The sequence below is a fragment of the Spermophilus citellus genome, assembly GCF_964194105.1.
Source record: "Spermophilus citellus genome assembly, chromosome: 12".
Classification (NCBI taxonomy): domain Eukaryota; kingdom Metazoa; phylum Chordata; class Mammalia; order Rodentia; family Sciuridae; genus Spermophilus; species Spermophilus citellus.
In genome coordinates this window covers 58,438,214-58,458,309 of record NC_138198.1, presented here as the reverse complement: position 1 = coordinate 58,458,309, position 20,096 = coordinate 58,438,214, and the positions used below count along the sequence as shown (strand labels likewise).

Sequence of the window (20,096 nt, the reverse complement as noted above, 5' to 3'; positions counted from 1 at the left end):
TTTGTTATCTGGTGAGCTACTCAAAGCATAAAGGGATTAACTGCTCTCAAAGTAAGGTCCTGGCTCTTTTCTGTTTCAAAGGCTGAGAACCTGAGGGATGGATGGCCTTCGGAGTCTGCCACGGTGACTTCACTCTGAATCTCTCCAGAGAGCTAATCAGTAGACATCCCGACGCTGGCAACACAAACAAGCCAGGCATTAGTCTGGCTAATGTAGGTACTGTCTGGTAGGACACAGTCACTGCTCATCTTGTAAATTCTGACCCTCCTGCCTTCCTCGAGACCCTTGGCCTGCACTCATGGCCTCTCTTCTCAAACTCCTTTAACGTGTATCAACTCCAGTGTTACATCTGGTTGCTTTATTCTACGGTTAATGAATACAGGGTGCAGTTGGATAGGAGGGATAACTTCTAATGTTCTATAGCACAGTAGAGTAACTGCAGTTGACAAGAATTAACTGTATATTTCAATATAGGTAATAGAGAGGATTTTTAATTTTCTCAACACAAAAAAAATGAGTGAGGTGTTGGACATGCCCATTACCCTGATCTGATCATTACATACTGTATACATGTATTGAAATATCACTCTATGCCCCATAAGTATTTATAATTATTATGTGTCAATTTTAAATTTCTAAATAAAAATAAATTAATCTCTTTCATAGCCTTTCTTGTTATCTAATTGTTTAATATAAGTTCATCATCGATATATGCCATATAGTTCAAATCATCTGTCATATGCTATTAAACATACATACAGTCTACATTCATTGTTCCTCAGACTCCAAGATTAAGTTAGAGCTACAAACACTACTTTTTGAAAGATTCGTTTCTTTAATTTATTAAAGGCATTTTTGAAATGTGACTTTTGGTCACTTAGAGTTGTTCTTCATAGTTCTACAAAGTTTCCCAAATTCTGGATCTAACAGGTAAGAAGAATCTATACTAATTGCAAATACTATATTTACCAATATTCTCTATTCCAATTTTTTTAAAAAAACTAGCATTTCAAAATGATGAGCAGGCAAAAGTGAGATGAAAGTGAAATCCATCTGGAAACAAGAAGAAAAGAAAATTTTCAAGATTTCAACATCCTTGGTTACTTTTCGCCTGACCCTGTGATTGGAAACCAGGACAACACTGAAAGAGCAGGTCACCTTGGAAAGCAAAGACACCTCTAAAAATAAAAATCAGCATTTCCAGGTTCTGCCATAATGGTTTCCTGGTACACAGAAAGACATGCCTGCTATTCTAACCCCACATGGGGGTTGTGGCAATTAATTATTCAATATTTGGAAAGTGCTTTGAAGATAAGATGCTAAGTGCTAAAAATCACCATCAATTTTCAGCAAACCACATTTAAAGTGAACTCACCAGGTTTATTGTTGGAAACTGAACCATTAGTATAAGTCCATATTTTCTTTTTCCATTTCATTTAGACCATTAGACCAAATAGCCCACACCCATATGGGACTCTCCTTCACTTTTGGTCAATCTTTAAGGGTCCTGTGGGTAAAACACTAGTGTTTGATTTTTGAAGAAAATGAAAATTCTTTTTTTTTTAATTTTTTTTTTAGTTGTAGATAAACACAATATCTTTATTTATTTATCTTTATGTGGTGCTGAGGATGGAATCCAGTGCCTCACACATGCGAGGCAGGCACTCTACCACTGAGCTACAGCCCCAACCCAGAAAATATAAATTCTAATAATGTGGTTTTTCTGGAATTAATATAGAGTTTGCTTATTAGTTGCCCTTCCTCTTCTGCATATTATTTAAGTTATATAATAAACAGCGACTTTACTAAACACTTCATTCGTACAACTTTCTAAGTAGTTAAAATCCAGTTTATATTTAAGCAAACATTATTTTATGTGTCCATGCCTGCTTAACATGTACAAGTTTAAATGAACAATCTAAGAACTAATTACACTTTATACTCTAAATGAAAGTAACAAGCTACTCATAAACATAAAAAATGCTTGAATAGACAAATTTTTCGTATCTGTAATATATTCTATTTTGCATATATTTATTTTAACCCATAACTATAGCCTAAGATTAAGAATTTTTTCTTACCAAGTATAACTAAAGCCCATATAAAAACCCACTTGCATTCATGGAAGGAAGAAAAGGAAGGAAGGAAAGACAGGAGAATGGAAGGATGGAAGGATGGAAGGAAAGAAAAAATAAAGGCATTAGGCAAACCCAATGCAAAGCTGTAACTATGGTCCACCTGGGATTAGATACAGAGTAGAAATCATTCTCTCCTATGTTCATTTTGAAGACAATAAATAACTCTGTTCAAAATACTAGTTTTTATTTCATACTTCCTACACAGTGAAAGATCATCTATACAAATGTCATAATTACGTGGTTTTGAGAATTAAAAGGTATCCTGACATAATCTTCTTGGACATGGACTTGTTTCCCATCAGATCAGAGTCAACATTTTTCTAAAAAGAGGGTTTATTATTCTAATCCCCAATATGAAACTTTAAAAGTCATCTTTGCTTTTAGAAAGGTTTTGTTACATGATGAATGATGAGTTTTTACCACTGATCATACTTAAACATGAATACATTTTTACACATCTCTTGGTGAATCTTCAATATTTTACTCCTCCCAAGCCCTCTCCCCAATCAAATGTGGAAGAGAAATCTCAAATGTGTTAGACATTCCTATTCTCAATAGGAAAAAAAAAATTGCTGGATGCTCAAGTAAGATTTCCATTAGATTCCTGACTTACATGACTACGGAATTCTGCACAGAATCCACAAAAGACTACTCAACTCAAAAATAGAGTAAATGTCAAAGAGGGTTAAGCTAAGATAAAATTTCTCATTGACTCAGTTTGATGTTTAATACAATCCTCATCTTCTAAATATTGTTGTATAATAAATATGAAGATACAATATTTTTCATGGTTCAGTTCTAACATGCTCATTTCTTTAAAAGAAATTAAGCACAAGTAAATGAAATTAAAACTAAGGAGAAAAATGTATTCAAGGAAGGCCTTTTAAAAAAACTCTTTCAGAGGAGGTGTCATTACTTCTTCCACTCTGCTGGCTAGAGTGTGCCAATAATGGATATTGGTACAAACATCAGGAATATGCACTCTGTTATAAAATGCTTTTGACATGTTTCTTAACTATCTCTAATGGAAACAGTACAATTAAATAGTCCTTTAAAAACAAATATGCTTACCTGATTGGGAAGAAGTCATTTCAAATAAAGCATTTTGCACCCATTCAAATATGAAGGAGACAAAAGTTGTCCAAGGAAATTAGCCATGTCCTCAAGTGAATAAGAAATGAATTGGCAGAGGCTGAACCTCCATGAGAACATTACTTTGAATCAAAACCAAATTTCTAAAACACTCCAGGTGATCTGCTTTATATTTATGGAAGTTAAATACTGAAACATTGAAAAGAATTATTCTGGAATGTTTAAGAAGAGAAGCAATTTAATTAAGTGACAATGTTGTCTTTATTGATTTTATGTGGTCATGTTTAGATCAAGAACTAGAGAGGTAGGTAAGGCACAGACCAAGACTATAATGACCTTTGTCACTGGACTCCACAACCTGGCGAGGAGTTCCTTTCATGGAGCCTCATTTCAGCTCAACAGCAGCAAATGGACTGACTCCATGTCAACTGGGGAGTTACTATCTATATTTCTTTGAGAGACTAAGAACTCATACACACACACACACACACACACACACACACACACATACATATCCCCAAAGATCCCATTCTTTGTAAATCTAAATCCTCCTTTAACTTTCATCATCAGTAATTTTTTGTTATTCCTTGTGCATCTTTCCAGTAAAAATTAAAAATGTAGGGGTTGGGGTTGTGGCTCAGCGGTAGAGCACTTGCCTAGCACTTACGAGGCCCTGGGCTCGATCCTCAGCACCACATAAAAAATAAACAAACAAATAAATATATTAAAAATTTATTTTAAAAAAATAAAAATGTAAATAGTATTAAAACACATAATACTTTATTTCTTGTTAATATAATATCAGGTGTTTTGCTCTTATAAAGAAAATCAGAAAAAAATAACAATGAGAGCATTAGCTTTCAAACTTATAAAAGAGCCACATTATAAGGGAAAGGCAGGAGTGATAAAGTCTGGTATGGTCTTAAAAACTAACACCTAACTTACACATACTATGTACTCTGCATTTTTCTAAGCATTAGCTGCTTCACTTACTAAAGTCCTAGGAATTAAATGAGGCAGGTTCGGATGAAGAACTGAGGCCCACAGTCACCAGTCATGAGGCACTACATATCTGGATGCTGTGCACTGTTGCCCTGATCTCCCCTCCAGAACTCAGGTGCTTCCCTGGATGGTATGCATTCTGGCTGAGCTCAGACTTGCTCTATAAATTACCTTAGTCAAAGAGTCATCTGACCTGAGGTCACACCCCCTGGCCAAAGGCAACCCACACTGTTTGATGTGGGGTACAGGTGGGGCAACTCAAGGGTCTCCCCCAGCTCCAGAGCACCTGGTGGGATCAACTGAGGTCTCAACTGCTATTGTCTCACATTCCCCTTTCTCTGGGCCCAATCCAACTTTCTTCACTTCTCCACTGGTATTGTTCCTCCACACAAGTCCCAATAAACTTCCTGTACAATCTCAGAAAGCACTTCACAGAGAAACCAGCCTAAGTCAGTGAGTGATAAGAGCAGGATTCAAGCCCAGACCCTCTACCTTCATGGTCCATGCTCTTAACCAGGGAAACACCAACACCCACTGAGGAGTCAGAAAACAACTCTGACAGGCCTCAAAAGCCTGGGGCTACAAAGAGGTCTTAGTAACAATAACAAATTTGCTGCATGACCGATGGATCCCAGCAACCTTCTCAGTCCCTCACATGTGCCTGGGGTCTATCAGCTGTACTCAATACCCATCCTTTCATGGCCTTCTACTCAGGCATCTTGATTGATGGCATGGACCACTTAAAATGGCACATTCCTGCCCAGGATACATTTATCCACTCTTTTGTTTATCGTTTGTGTTGTAAAGAGGGTGTCATTGCTGTGCTTACAGTGATTAAGGCATAACAATATGGGACATGTACAGTGAGAACAGCATCATGCATCTTCAGTCCTGAGATCCTCTCTGAATATGTAATAAAGATCAAGACAGATGAACAAAAGAAAAAATTACATCCAATATGTCATTAAGACAGGAGATGAGTGTGTGCAATTCATTTTGAAATGATGTACATCAAAAAATGTTCTAAGAGAATTTTAGTTTGGACACTTAATTAGGTAAGTTTCAATAATCAGAAAATTCTACTAAAGCAAATACTTCATCCTTCATTGCAAATAAACATCCCACTCCTGCAATTTAAGCAGACAAGTTCACAATTTCCCATAATCAGGCTCCTCAAAATATGATTTCCCCTTCTTTAATTCCACAGATTCTTCCTGGTACCAACAGCCCCAGTGCAGGCACTCACATCATCCCTCACTGAACCCTGAACCACAGGGTTCCATTAGATCCCCTATCCGTAGACAACCACCTTAGAAGTGAATCCTTCACTTTGTACACAAGATGAAGACGTTATTCCTCCAGATTCTAACTCAAGCAGTAAACTGTTTGAAGCCTGACCACATGCTCTAATCTTTTTCATGCTACTCTGGTTTTTATATAAAAGACACTATATTGCTCATATGCTGAGTCCATCCATCACAGAAGCAAAAGCTGCAGGCCAAATGGGAATATATAGCACTGGACTCTCCAAGCCTTCTGTTTAATTTGTGAACATAGTATTACATGGGAGAACGTTATACAACACAATGATTTTTAAACCTGTACCAAATAAAACATTTCATTTTTCTGGGAAACCAGACATTTCAGATTAGCAGGATTATCTCAAATGAACCCAGAAACAGAAGTACTGGTTTCAATCCAGAAATAATATCCGATCTCACTTTATCGGTACCAAGGTGGACTTGATTCAGAGAAATTTTACAAGGTGGTTTAAGTGCTCATTTAATAACCTCAAGGGTAATTATGCATATTCACTAGTGGAGCTGGTCAAGGTCAAGAGCTAAGACTTACTGGAGCAAGTAACCTCTTCAGGAACTGTCATGTGGGGTCAGACTCACAATCTTCTAGACCAATATTCAGTGACATCTGATAGCAATATCAATTGACAGGAAATTCTCTACCAAACAATAAATGACTTGAACAATGCTCTGTGAAAAGAGAATAACCCTGTGTAAAAAGACCCAGATAAAGAGAGAACAGCAACCAAAAGATTAAGTCTATTTATCAAATATGTCCATCTTCTTTTTTAAATTGTATAAATATGTAATTCACCTAAAGATTTACTCTGGACCATCTGTTGAAGAAGCCAGTTTCTCTTCTCAGGGTGAAAAGCAGCTGAAATAAATACCAACTATGTAAACTTAAACTTTTCTATTTATGCTAAACCTAATTCTCTCAGTTATAAGTGGTATTCCTTGTTCTGACATTCTTGGATCTGCAGGAAATATTCATGATATTGTAGGCTTCAGTGAATCTCCCTTCAGATTTCAGAAATCCTTGTTCAAGACCATAAGCATTCACATGGCTCTCTATTATTCTACAAAAAAAAAAAATCTCCTCTATATTTATGATGTGCAGTGTGCTTTTCAAGATCTTTCCAATTATGTCTATCTTGAGGTGCAGGCCCAAACTTTCAAGGTTCAAACACCTAGACCAACCTGAACTTAAAGTTCAAACTCCTGGACAAACATACTCATAGCCTTTAAAAACCCCTATTAAGAAATATAATTGAACTCAAGAATGTGTTTGAGTGTAATATACCTCAATGAAACATTTAAATGTCATTGAAAATATTATTACATATGTAATATATAAAACACCTATTCTAAAACATCTCAATATATCATATATTCACATATATTTTGTTAGGCAAATTAATATACACCTAACAGAGATATATCATACGACAATATTCTCTCAACTGTATATAAAATCCATTATTATCACTGTGCACTAACATCTGTACTATAAAAGAGTTCCCTCACTCAATAATATTTGTAGCATGTCTTCCAAAGACTTTATGGGAACAACATCTGGATTTAAAACCCCTAGTTCAATATGATCAATATAAAAAATAAGGGGCTAGAGTTGTGACTCAGTGGTAGAGCACTTGCCTGGCATATGTGAGGCCCTGGGTTTGATCCTCAGCACCACATATTAATTAATTAAAGATTCACTGGCAACTAAAAAAATGTTAATAATAATTTGCATGTAGCAACACCAAATTCACATCTTTGTGAATTTGGTAAATGACCAAAGTGAATGACTCCTCTTTGCCTTCCACATGAGCATCTTTTCAAATGACACAAACAGTAGGAAAGTCTAATTCTGCAGTCTTTAAATCATTGTTTCATATATATACATATATAAATATGCATACACATATGTACATATACATACATATATGAATCATGGGTTATGTAAGTATGTTTATATATGTACTTAGTGATTAATGAATAAGTACAAGTATTTCTTCAGAGATAACATAAAATATATAATCTATATAAATCTATATAATTATATAATGTATATAAATCTTTTTAGGTAAAGCCTTTTAGGAATCTTAAAAGTGCTATCCATTGGGGGAAGCTGGGTAAAGGGTATGAAAAAAATTCTACACTATATTTTTACTATTTCCTGTGAATCTATACCTATTTCAAAAATAGATTTCTTTAAAAAACTGCTACCAACTCATTTTTAGTCTTAAGTAAATAAATTAAGTACAATTGTGTCCAATTTTGAGAACAAGTAAAATACAGTCATATCAAAATAGGTTAATTTATCTAGGGAACTCTAACATACCACAAACTCTAATAACAAAGTTCCTCCCAAAAGTTACTGGATTCTAAACTTCATTGCATCAAATTTCACAAGAAATGTTTGAAAGTCCTGAGAGCAATGATCCACAGCTACCACACCAGGGGATCACAGCCAGAAGAAGTCGAGTTAAGATAAAGCTGGGTGAGATAAATGGGCATCTCTGATTGGTCTGTCATGATTTTTAAAGTGACTACATATCATTCCATTAAGTATTTTGTGCTATAGAATATGCTGGCCACTGTGAAGACCACAAAAGAGAAGCTCACGAAAATTGAGGACCCACACAGTACAGGAGGCCAACATGAACACGTGAAATAGTTAAAGGGCAGCGCAAAGCAGTAAGCACTAAAGTGATCAATTATAGTACGGAATCCACTGCCTAAAGTTTTGGCAGCAAAAACATTTCAGTGCTTGAACTATATTTTCTTCTGATGTTTTTGGACGAATGCTTTTGTTTCATTTCTTAATGCATTTTTCAAGGGAAATTATCTGATCTCATTTATCTAAATCGTTTGAGACATTTCCTATCCGCCTTCTCTCCTTTCCCTGGCAAAGAAGCTCAACTTGTAAAAGTGCAAACGTGTGAGCTGTGTGTTTCTGCTTAATCTGTTAATGCTCAGCAATTTTCTAAAGGCGATTGTAATCAGTACTTTAGCAAACTCCCTACCATGAGGCCCTATTCTCTGCTAACATCATGAATGCTCATCTCACATTCCTAAGGACACAGTCTCCAGAGGTCAAAGGAATGAAGGAATTTGCAGAGCAGTTCAGCTGCGATGTCCTGCTGCAGCTGCAGTCATGCCACACATGACGGAAGGGTCTCAGAGGTGTAGGCATCAACACTCAAGGTTCCATTAAACTTTCAATCCAACCGATAGCCTCCCTGAGTCCTTGCATGCTTCACCAAGTAACAGTTTCAGGACTTCATTCTCAGTTCATCTGGGATGGAGGGTGCAAAACCCTGATTTAGGTACACTAGTTATATTCCAAAAGGCCTTATAAACAACAGATTTCCATGCTGAAGAGCACAAGAAATGAAAGAGCTAATCCTGTTCCTTTTTGATATCAGTTCAGATACTATAATTGATATGATCCTACTCTTTCAACAATTATCTTTCCCTAAATCCATAATACCATTTTTTTAAGTCTTATGGGCTGAATGGACACCAAAATGAGAAGCCTCGTTTCTAGCCTTAAATAAAGCAATATCCAGACATGCCTGGGTGCATTTGTTTTTAAATGACCCAGTTTAACTTCTTGAAGGAATGTAATCACCCAGAACAAAAGATGAGGTTTTTCTGAAAGTCACTATTTTAAAAATAGTAGTCTAACAAGACTCACCATAATTGCCCTTTGTATTTATTTCAATTTTCCATAGCATTATGTCTGTAACAGAAAACAAAGCCTGTCTGCTATACCAGATGATTCCATTTTCCACTACATCAGCTACATTTGGGTCAAGCCCACAAGAGGTACACTACCTAAAACATAAATGACCGTCTACCATGTTGTCTGACATGTTATCCTGAAGGAACATGTTCAGTCCCTGGATACCACAAAATAGTTGTACTCAAATGATGAGAGAAAATTAACCATCAGCTCTATAAGTAAATAAATACATAAACAGCTCAAATACAAAAAAAAAAAAGATATCAGTCTTTGGGTAAGAAAATCTAATTAGATTTCCACATAAAAATCCAAGTTCCTTTTACCACAAGTCTGGTTTTGCGAGAATAGTTGTTATTGTTTAAAAAAGCACCATGTAAATCTCCAAAAGAAAAATAATATAAATTTTAATTCTATTTAATTTTTAAATAAAATTAATATGCCATTTAAACATTTTTCAGATAAAGAAAAACAGCATCACAGAGTCAAGCCAATAGCTGAGAAATAGACCTTTCAAAGGGTTAAAATGCTTGACTCGAACAAATGTTTGTAACGGAGTATGCTGCCCATTTATTTTCATATTATAATCAACATATCTGAGAAATGCCTTACGCATCCTAAACTGGAAAGGCTCTATTCGAGCTTCAGTTTTCAGCTATTATTCATCCTTAAAAGTTCAATTCTAGATGAAACATGGTTTCCAAGGTATCAGCACTGAAGAACCCACCACAACATTTTAACTCTGGAAATTTGTTGGCCAGAATTCTAATTATAGAAGCTAAAAATATTCAGCATGTAGGCTTTGGGGGATCACCCATGGAGTGAAGAGCAGTGTAATCATTTTCAAGGGTTCTCCAGGTCTGGCGTGTGTTACTTGGGGGCACAGATTTAATATGAACTATATAGTGAAATGGGTGATCTCAAACTGCTGGCTACTAGACTCAATTTCTCAATCTAATGTTTGATAAGCCCTGTTCCCTACTCAATTTTAGCAATAAAAAAGTACAAGTCCTAGAGGAGGGAAAAATGGAAAACACAGTTTGAGTCACTCCGACTAAGAGCTTTTAAGAAAGATGCTTAAATGAGTTGTTCATTCATTCAGCCCACGAACATCTACTAGTATGCCAGGAACTGTTCTCAGTGGTGGCACAATTCAACCCAAGAAAAAAAGAATGGTGTAGAATCCAACAATAATAATAACTACCATATGTATAGCTGTTTACAGTTATAAACAAGGTTTTATAAGGATCACCACTGGTCCCTTGTAACTCCTTTGTGAATTAGATTTTACCAATATTTTAATAATGAAAAATACAAATACAGATGATTTTTTTAAATCAACTAGTAAAATAAAAGAGCTGGATCTTCAATGCACATACCCTCCAAATGCAAATCTCCATCAGTCATTGTGCATACAACATTACAAGATGCTCTACTTTTGTATTAAGCACAAGGACGTATTGTCTGGGTTTTGTTGTTGTTGTTGTTTTGTTTTGTTTTGTTTTGTTTTTTGAGTTATGTTAAAGCTTTTTTGTAGATTTTCAACCTTTAAAGGACAGGGTTTCATAGATCTAGACTATGACAGTTACAAGTTCAAATGTTTCTAATCTCTTTACTCACTTATTAGATGGAAGCAATGGTGAATGAGTTTGCCTGTTAGCTGAGTTTTCTAAATAAACAAGAGAAATTAACTCCTTGGGTATTAAAACCTTCCTTACTTGGGATAAAATATTGGACAAAAACTTTATGAGCAAAAAACCTGAATGACTTACACAAAGAGTATAACCAATAAACATTTGAAATGGTAACATGAAAATGCAAGTTAAAATCAGCATCAGCAGAGTAGATAGAACAAGTAGATCAGGAGGAGGAAGAAGCAGAGGAAAGGGAAGGTACCAGGGAAGGAGGCTGATCCAATTATGTCAAGTACATGCACAAATATGCACAAAGTGATACCACTTTTAGGTATCATTATAATGCAACAATAAAAGAGGAAAAAAAGAATGTGATACAACTATACATATACCAGTATAGCTAAAATTAAAAAGAAAATACCAAGTGTTTGTTAAGAAGACAGACAAAACTCTTTATACAATGCTGATAGGAGTGTGAATTTGTACCAACTTTGAATAAAGATGCCATCTACTAAAACTGACGCAGCAGTTCAACGCACAGCACGCACAACTGAACTTCTCACATGTTTACTAAGAGACATACACAAGAATGTGCACAGCAGCATAATTTCTAACAGCCCAAATCTGGAAACAACCTACAGGTCCATCAAGAATGAAATGGATAAATACATTGTGGAATTCTCATAAGGTGAAACAAGATAGAGCAATAAGAATAAATTTTATGAGACTCCTCCTGGTTGCTTCAAACCGTTGCTTCACAGAAAACCAGGATGAGTCTCACACACATAACATTTACCAAAAGAAGATGGATACAAGAATTTATACAATGTGATTCACTGATATCTGTTCAGTAACAGATAAAAGTAACCGATAGTCTCAGAAGTCTGAAGTTACCTTGGGGGAACTAATGACTTGCAGGGGAAGTGGAGAGGAAGCTTCTGATGCTGGCAATGGCTTAACATCATGGTCTTGGTGCTGGTTATATTGATATATTCACTCACGTATATCACTGAGCTGTTTACTGATGACTTAATGACATTTGCAATTTTCTGAATGTATTTCAATAAAAAAACTTAAACTAGGGCTAGGGATGTGGCTCAGTGGTAAAGTGCTTGCCTAGCATGTATGAGGCCCTGGGTTCAATCCCCAGCACCCCAAAAATAAAAAATAAATAAATAGGAAGGAGGGAGGGAGGAAGAATAGAAAGAAGAAAGGAAGGGAGAAAACAGTAAAGTAGTGCTATCAGTTCTACACCTAAATAGTCCTTAACCACCCCACTTTAGTTCTTTACTTCTGTTTCCAGTACTTTGTCTAACTCTTCCCTTTCTACCAAGCTGTCCTATGGCTCTTTCAATGTTTTCCAACTATCTACCAAATCAGCCCATTTCTGTCTTCCACTTTGCAATGACTGTTTACTATGAGAGCAGAGACCCTATTATCTATCCTATTAGAATTTATGTGTGTTAAGATTAAGCAGACACTGAGAAATCTCCTAAGAGTGAAGTGAGTCCTCTTTAATGTATGTCCCTTTTTTGCCCTCTATTTTGCATGCTTGGAGATTTTTTACTGAAGAATATGTTAAATAAATGCTTTACGAGATCCTATCAGTGACTGCTAGATCTCCAGGCTGAAGCTAGAATTAACCAACCCAGAAGCCCAGGTCCCTCAAGTGTACTTATTTGCAAATAGTATAGAGGAGAAGATTATTCAGTGAGTACATTAACAAAAACATAAAGAAACTGGCTGGGGTTGTGGCTCAGTCGTACAGCATGTGCCTATCATGATTAAGACACTGGGTTCTGTCCCTAGCACCACATAAAAAAAAAAACACTAAATAAACAAAATAAAAGTATTGTGTCCATCTATAACTAAAAAATATTGTTTAAAAAAAGTAAAGAAACTAACAACTGAAGACATTATGAGCAGCTTTTCTAGTTGTGTCACTTACAGAACACAACAGTTTTAAACATAGTAATCCCCTTCTTAGTTTGCATTTTTAATCATTTTTATTTTTTTTTAAAAACCCAAAAGTATAATATTTATGTAGAGTTTTTTTTAAGGTTTCTAAGATAGAAATTCAAGTTAATTGAGAAAATCCTTTTTCAACACAATTATCCACAAAGGAGAAAAAACCCAAAATATAAGTTGGTGGTTATTTATTTCCTTTAATATCCTAATTTCATATAACTGTTTCTTGTGTTAATTCTACATGAAAAAAACCACTATTAGTTCTCAAGATTGGAGCTAATATTGGTATACACAAACTGAAAAATATTTACTAACTAGCAAAACACCCTCGTCATTCCAGAATCTGAAATAAAGTCAAGGCAAGTGGGCGCTGCTGCTGAGTGGAATGAACAGAGGGGAATGGAGACCATAACTTTACAACATGATAAACTTTTATTTTCTTGAGTGTTTTCTGCTGTGACTAAATGGACATTTGTCCATTTCATGACACTCATTCAATAATTATGTATCACTAGTCAAAATTGCCTTTCTTAACACATCCTTTTTTATATCCACCAATAATTTTCTCTTAAGTTCAAGAAAAGCAAACAAAGTTCTCTGTGCCTTAATTTCCTCATCTTCTTACTAAACATAATAATCCCTTGCATCTAGTCCATTGTCAAGAAAGAAGAACAAGATTTTGGTTCATGCAAACAACTCCAGATGAGCATGGTTTCACCATTACTATTTCTACCACACGTTTTTGAATACATAACTTAGTTCAGAGGTAAGTAAGACAATATATTAAGAGTAAAATTATAAACATAATGAAGAAGACCAGAAAAAAGTTTTCTCTCTTATTTGCCACAGCAGATTAAACAAAACCATCACCATTTATGCCTTCATCATCTCTCTGATGCCTGTTTGAAATGCCATTGCACCGAGACTAGAGAAATACACAAAATTCATTGCCTCAAAATCATCATGACAATAGCAAGTATGCCTTGAGCTAAAATAAAACTGACCACCTGTACTAATTTGTGTGTGTATGTGAGTGCATGTGTAAATGCACATTAGGCAGAACAAATGAGCAAAAGGGAATCCATCTCTACTGTAAAAATAACTAAAGGCAATCATTACTAAGGATATGAAATACCTTCATGTTAGGACAGTAGCATATTTTCCAGTTGGTGACATATCATATCAAGTGTTTAAATACTGGAAGAAAGGCAATATGTATTTGTAATTCAGCTTAGACCAGACCTTATATGAAAAAAATTATTCTCCTCTTCCCCTACAAAAAACATTCCTACGAATGCAAAAGTAGTAAGGTCTACTTTTGTAGTCTCACTAACTTCTTGGATGTTCCATAACTACCCATTTTGCTAAATAATTCCCTATAAATTTCATAAATTATAAGTCATCCTAGGAAACAGCATCAACTGTGGTCTGTGTTCTGCTTCTAGCTTCCTTTGTACTGCTTCCTTTCATTTAGCCATCAAAAAAAAAAAAAAAAAAAAAAAAAAAAAAAAAAAAAAAACCTTCTTAGAAAGTTTGATCATCATCAGATTTTCCTCTTCTCAGTCTGTTCTTCCCAATCCCAACCTTATTACCTATCAACTCCTGTTTTAGAGTTTATTCCTATTGTATAAAATGAACACAAAGAAACTTCAAGTAACAAGCTGATGATGAGCCTCATCACATTTCAGTCTGGTGAATTCTCTTAGGACTCCTCTCCCCTAACAGTAGTAGTCCTCCTGGACTGCAGCGCCCTCAGAGGCAGGCAGAGAAACCTGATTATCTCGATGATTCACCAGCTAACGTGTGTATTTCCTTTCCTTAAGTGCTGTTTTCCTTTAAGATGTAAGCTATGGCCAGACTATCTTGCTTGCTATCAGAATAAGGGATCAGAACCTCAAAATTGTACTTGCCAGAGCTCAGTAAAAAATGAGATTACTACCAAGGCATGCTGAATGTTGTCCCAAAGGTTACCTGATGTCTATCCCATTTTTTCCTCTAAATACAATTGCCTTTCACAAGATATTTTTGTAAATCCAAAAAATAATGACACTAACATTTAAAGTTATTTTATGGTGACAAAGGAACTTTAAAAATATATCACTAGAAGATAAAGAGTACAATCGGATTGGCTAAAATTATATATATATATATCCCCAAAACAGCAAATGACACCTCATTTGAAAAAAACAAAAAACTCATTTTTAGAAGCACTCAACCACAAATTGTTAAGGGTTTCTTTAGAAGTTTTCTCAAACATACCTAGAACTATCAAAATATTCCATCTTATCCTTCCCACCTCTACCCCTATAAATGCCCTACAACTCAATCAACAGTTCATAAAAGTACTATTTTCCCATCTCTATCTATACATGCAAAAGTTTTATGTCATTTTACCTAGATACTCTAAAGTTAAAACAACTCAGTTGCAAGAATTAACAGAGACCAGAATCCTATCACTACTTTTAACTTTAAAATGAAAGTAAAAGTTTTTTCTCAGTAATGAAAGCTATAGAAAAATAAAGACACACTTCCTTTGAATGAAGTTATACTAGTACCCTCAATCTAACTACAAAATGACCATGAAATTATTTAAATGTTAATAGGATAGATGCAAGGAGGAATTCTTAGAAACAATTTCAAAAGACATTACATTACATTGGCCAAAAAAAAAAAAAAAAAAAGCCTGTAAATACTGCCATGCATGGAAGACTCTATTCAAAGTCAGAATGAAAATAAACCCTAATAGGCAAAATACACTTTAATTCAGGTACTATTCCAACTGTAAATCTCAGATACAAAAAGGAGGGAGGAGGAAGTACAGTACAATGCAGTGCCTCTTAGGAAAAAGCAGTTCCAGAGTTGAGACAAAGTGTGTTTAGTACAGTCCAGTGTCCATGACTTCTAATTAGGAGCAACTTTCTCCAGCACAGATGTGAAAATGGGAGAAGTGGGAGGGTAATTCAAAGTGCTTACTGAGCTTCAGCCCAGACTGGAAAATTTGCTGCAGGCAATTGTGCTAAGGTAGGGCCTTGAGAAGGAATAAAGGGTAGAAAAAAGTTTTACAAAGAACTGATAAATGCTCTACAATGTTGGTATAGAAGTATAACTGCTTTCTTCTACATCTTTCATAAGTTCAGGATTTTTCTTTTGTTCTTTTAAGAACTTTTTCCTTTGTAGTGCTTGCTGCAGATTGCTGATGTAGTTCCCAATTCCTGCCTTCCTTTAGTGACTATTACTAATAGACTGCCAAAGGCTGAGTGAAATGCACTTAAGAAGAAAGATATCACCTATCTTTGCCAAGATGCACATGCTGCCCAGTACCTGAGGAAGAGCTCTGCTGTCGCTGGCCAAGAGAAATGCCAGTTTAACCTCTGCCTCCTCCTTCCAAATCCATTGCAAATAAATGTGTATGTGCCACTTGCAGAGAATCTGCCTGACTCACCCCCACTGTCTTCAGCGTGCCAGAGATGTGAATGCTCGGTACAGGAGTGGTCAGTGAAGTGGGGGCCGCGGCCTCGGTAGCACTGAGTTCCCCAGGCTTCCCCCTCTGATGTGTCTGGGTATGTGTCCCCCGCCCTCAGGCAGGTGCCTGGCCGCACTGCGACCACCCAGGCTCACGGGAACACACGTGTCACCGCGTCCGAGCCAGCCTGCCGCGCACACTGGCTCCACAATCCTAGTAACAACGTCCAGTTATGCGGAGGGGGCTAGGCGGTGGGAGGGAACAAGACCACCACAACTCTTCCCGTAAACGCTAAGAATCGGGGGAAAAAGTACTTTTCCGCGGAAGCAGCCTGCACACGTCTCGGGAGCCCAACCCAGGGGATGCCCGGCCCGCAACTGACCTCTCTCTCCTCCCCCGAGCGCGCCGAGGCCGCCTGAGCGCCCTCCAGGACCGGCCCTCAGACCCCCGCTTGCCACCGTGGTGAGGCTGGGGACTTGGCCGACCCACCCGCGGTTGCTCCGGCCGGGTACTTACCTCCTGGGATCCGGCTTCCGTCGCTCCTCCAGTTTGGCGGCGGAGTGTGTGGCTGCAGCGGCCGCCGCCGCCGCCGCCGCTTTCGCTGCCACCACGGCCGCTGCCGCCACCAAAGCGCTGCCCGGCACGCCGCCGAGGTTGGAGGCTGGGGGCCCGCGGGGTCCTGGGAGGCGTGGGCCCGGCGCGCAGCGGCGCAGAGCCGGGGGAAGTTGTCGGTGCGAGGCACTGAGCGATCGGGACGCGAGTCACCCGCTCCCAAGTAGTCACAACTTTGCCGCCTGGGTGGGTGCGCGCTCTGGGGCAGAGAGAGGTGAGCGCGACAGAGCGGGGCGAGGGCGCTGAAGCGGGAGGGTCTTCGAAGCAAGCTCCCCTAGAACCTGAACCTCCCGGGAGGAAGCGGGAGAAGGTGGCGCGGGGGGGAATGTCTACACCGCCCGCGTGGTGCGCGGCGAGTGAGGGTGTAAGGGCGCGGGCGTCTACTCTACTTTGCCTCCTGCAGCTCCTGCATATTTATAGGAATCTCCGATGTAACTGCCAGTAGCTAACACTGCAGCAGAGGTGCCCAGTCCGGGCGCCCCTCGGCAACAAACCGGGAATCCGGGAAGGCGGCAGCGACTGTGCCTCGAGCGCGAGCCCGCGATCCATATTTAAAGCCGCGAGTGGCCTCGGCCGGCCCCCTGCCCTGCCCTCGCTCGCTCCCGCCCGCCCCCACCTCTCCCAGCCGCCGCTCGGCGTCAGCCGCCTGGGCATCCGCAGCGGCTGGGAGGGGCCTCACGCTGCGCCGCCTCCGCTGGGGGCTCGGGCTCTGCGCGCCGCGCCCGCCAGCAAAGGACAGAGCACTGGGGTCGCGACCGGCCGCCCTCGCCTCCCTGGGTTCCTTCCCCCGAGACCTTAGCGGGCTGCTAGGTCCGTCGTACTTTTGAGCCCTACTCCAAAGAGTTCCCTGCTGGGGAGAGCCTGAAGTTGCAAGCATTTCCCAGCCCCAGATCATTCTTGAAGCTACTTTATAAAACTTGAAGTGTATTGGAAGGTAGAGTACTGCCAGCACCCAGTATAGGCAACATTAAATCTTCAGCAAAGGATGTCTGGGCACATCGCGGTTCTCAGGCTTGACCTTCGTTTATGTCACTAATTGCTTCTGTCTTCTTCTGGAGTTAGGATTCCTAACACTCTTAGTCATCCAAGGGGGGGTTCTTGAAATTTCAAAATGATCATGACTAAATAGTCACTCTGTTCTCAAGTCCAATTAATGAGATTTAAGTACTCTTTGCCAAGCAAATAATAATAATATTATATCAGTGACCCAGCACCATTATGATCAGTTAAGTAAGCCATTAAGATATGAACAGACGGTTGGGCTTGGGTGGTGGCTCCGTGGTAGAGCACTTGCCTAGCACGTGTGAGGCACTGGATTCGATCCTCAGCACCACATAAAAATAAATAAATAAAATAAAGGTATTTCAAAAGAGATGAACAGATTGGCAACACAGACACAATCTAATGTTCTGAAAACTGCTACAAAGTAGCCAGTTAATGGATTTGAGCCACAATGTATGATTCAAGTGCATATGAATTTTCTATTAATGCACATTATATATGTTTGGAGGTCACTGATCAAACCGCACTTTCAATTGTAGCCACCAAAACACATAAAGCCCAAGAAAAATAATTTTCCATACTGACTAGCTGCTCCTGGTTCCAAAACTTTCTTCAATACAAAGCTATAGATAGTAAGACGCGGGGAGGGAAATATTTGGGATAGAAGAGAAGTAAATTTAAGGAAGAGATTTTTTTTTTTCAATATATCAAACTGGAAGAGATCCATGATGCCTCAAAAGGGCTTCGGAAGCAGATTTAGAGTTCTTAGTTTTCAAAAACCTATATGTTTAAAATCCCTAATCAATGCTTCAAAAATACTAGGAAACACTAAGCTGCCTGATGTCTGAAATTAAAATGCACTTATGTCATATGTTGAGCTGTTGTCACATCTGGATCACATGTATGTTCCCACATTCTACATTTCCCACTGCAGTGACATGGGAAATTCAAAACGCAAGATAAAAGAAAATTGAGCTTTAAAACTTTCCCTTAAGTCATTTTCTTTTCTTTCCAGACTACTGTTAAAATTAACTGTCATTTCCTGGACACAGTTAGTAAGAATCGGCAACCCCAAAGTAAGTTCACAGGCAAAAAGAAATCACTTTTGTATTAAGAATTTGCCACTGCTATTAAGAAGTTTTTCACACTGTGGATTATGTATTTCAACATAGCTGGCAATTTCTCATTATAATCTTGAACCAGCCATGAATAGTAAGCTTTGGTGACTGTTTGAGAAAGGAAAAGTCCAAGAAACACATTTTCCATGCATTCTGCTGCAAAATCTGTCAAAATGTCTTCAAACAAACTGGATAGGTAACACTTGGGAGGCATTTCACTATCAAGATTGGCAAGATTTTACCCTGAAAGGGGTACATAGTTGGTGAAGTAGGATGGGAAGAAAAGAGAATGAGGGCATTCTGGAGGGAGATTTGCAATGGGTTTTAAATTAATAAGGAAAAGAGTTGTCTTTGGCAAAGATCCAGAAACCTCTGTTATCGGTCTCACTACTTGATGTTTGCTATCCCACAATTAAAAGAGCATGTTTCATTTCCTTTCCTATTGATTATTGCTCAGTAATTGAGATACATGTGTTTTTCCTTTGAAAGGTAATTGATTAACTTTTCCTGTTAACTCTGCATGTGGCCACCTTTCCTTTTGCTTTTCCAGGTGAGAACAATGAATCCCAAGATTCCTTTTTTTTTCCACCAACCCTAAAACCTGTGTTATGGACTTTGAGTCTCATAAGTCCAAAGAAAGACTTATTTGTTCTTTTTGTTTAGGAATTCACACCGGTTGATGACAAAAAGAATGAACAGAAAATATTGATGGCAGTAGAAAAAACAGCTTATAAGTAACCTTTACTAACAATGGTTTGTTTACTTTTTAATCAATAACTCTCTGTGCTTAATGACTTTCTGCAGTACCCACCCACTATTTAGCTTATTAATCAAGTTTCTTTCCTATCTTCCAAAGTCCTAATAGGCACCTAAGGAAAACAGAAAGAACCTTTGGTTCAGTAACAAGCACCATCTAGTGGTAGCCAGTGATGAAGCCTCTTGACAACAGAGCTCCAACTAGACTGACTAAAGTTTTTTCATAGGTATCAAAAGCATTCTTGGTCTCATATAAACATGGTAT

At 38.0% G+C, this 20,096-nt stretch overlaps 1 protein-coding gene across 1 annotated transcript in view; it reads right to left on the bottom strand.

Annotated features, from left to right (window-relative positions):
• LOC308631641 (electrogenic sodium bicarbonate cotransporter 1-like) overlaps nt 1-17,850 on the bottom strand; it is a gene marked incomplete at both ends in the record, with an annotated part of 236,068 nt that extends 218,218 nt beyond the window's left edge. Inside the window, 2 exon segments of the mRNA XM_081263022.1 lie at nt 16,658-17,361; nt 17,450-17,850. Coding sequence (XP_081119148.1) covers nt 16,658-17,361; nt 17,450-17,850 — 1,105 coding nt within the window.
• Nucleotides 17,851-20,096: the final 2,246 nt, after the last annotated feature.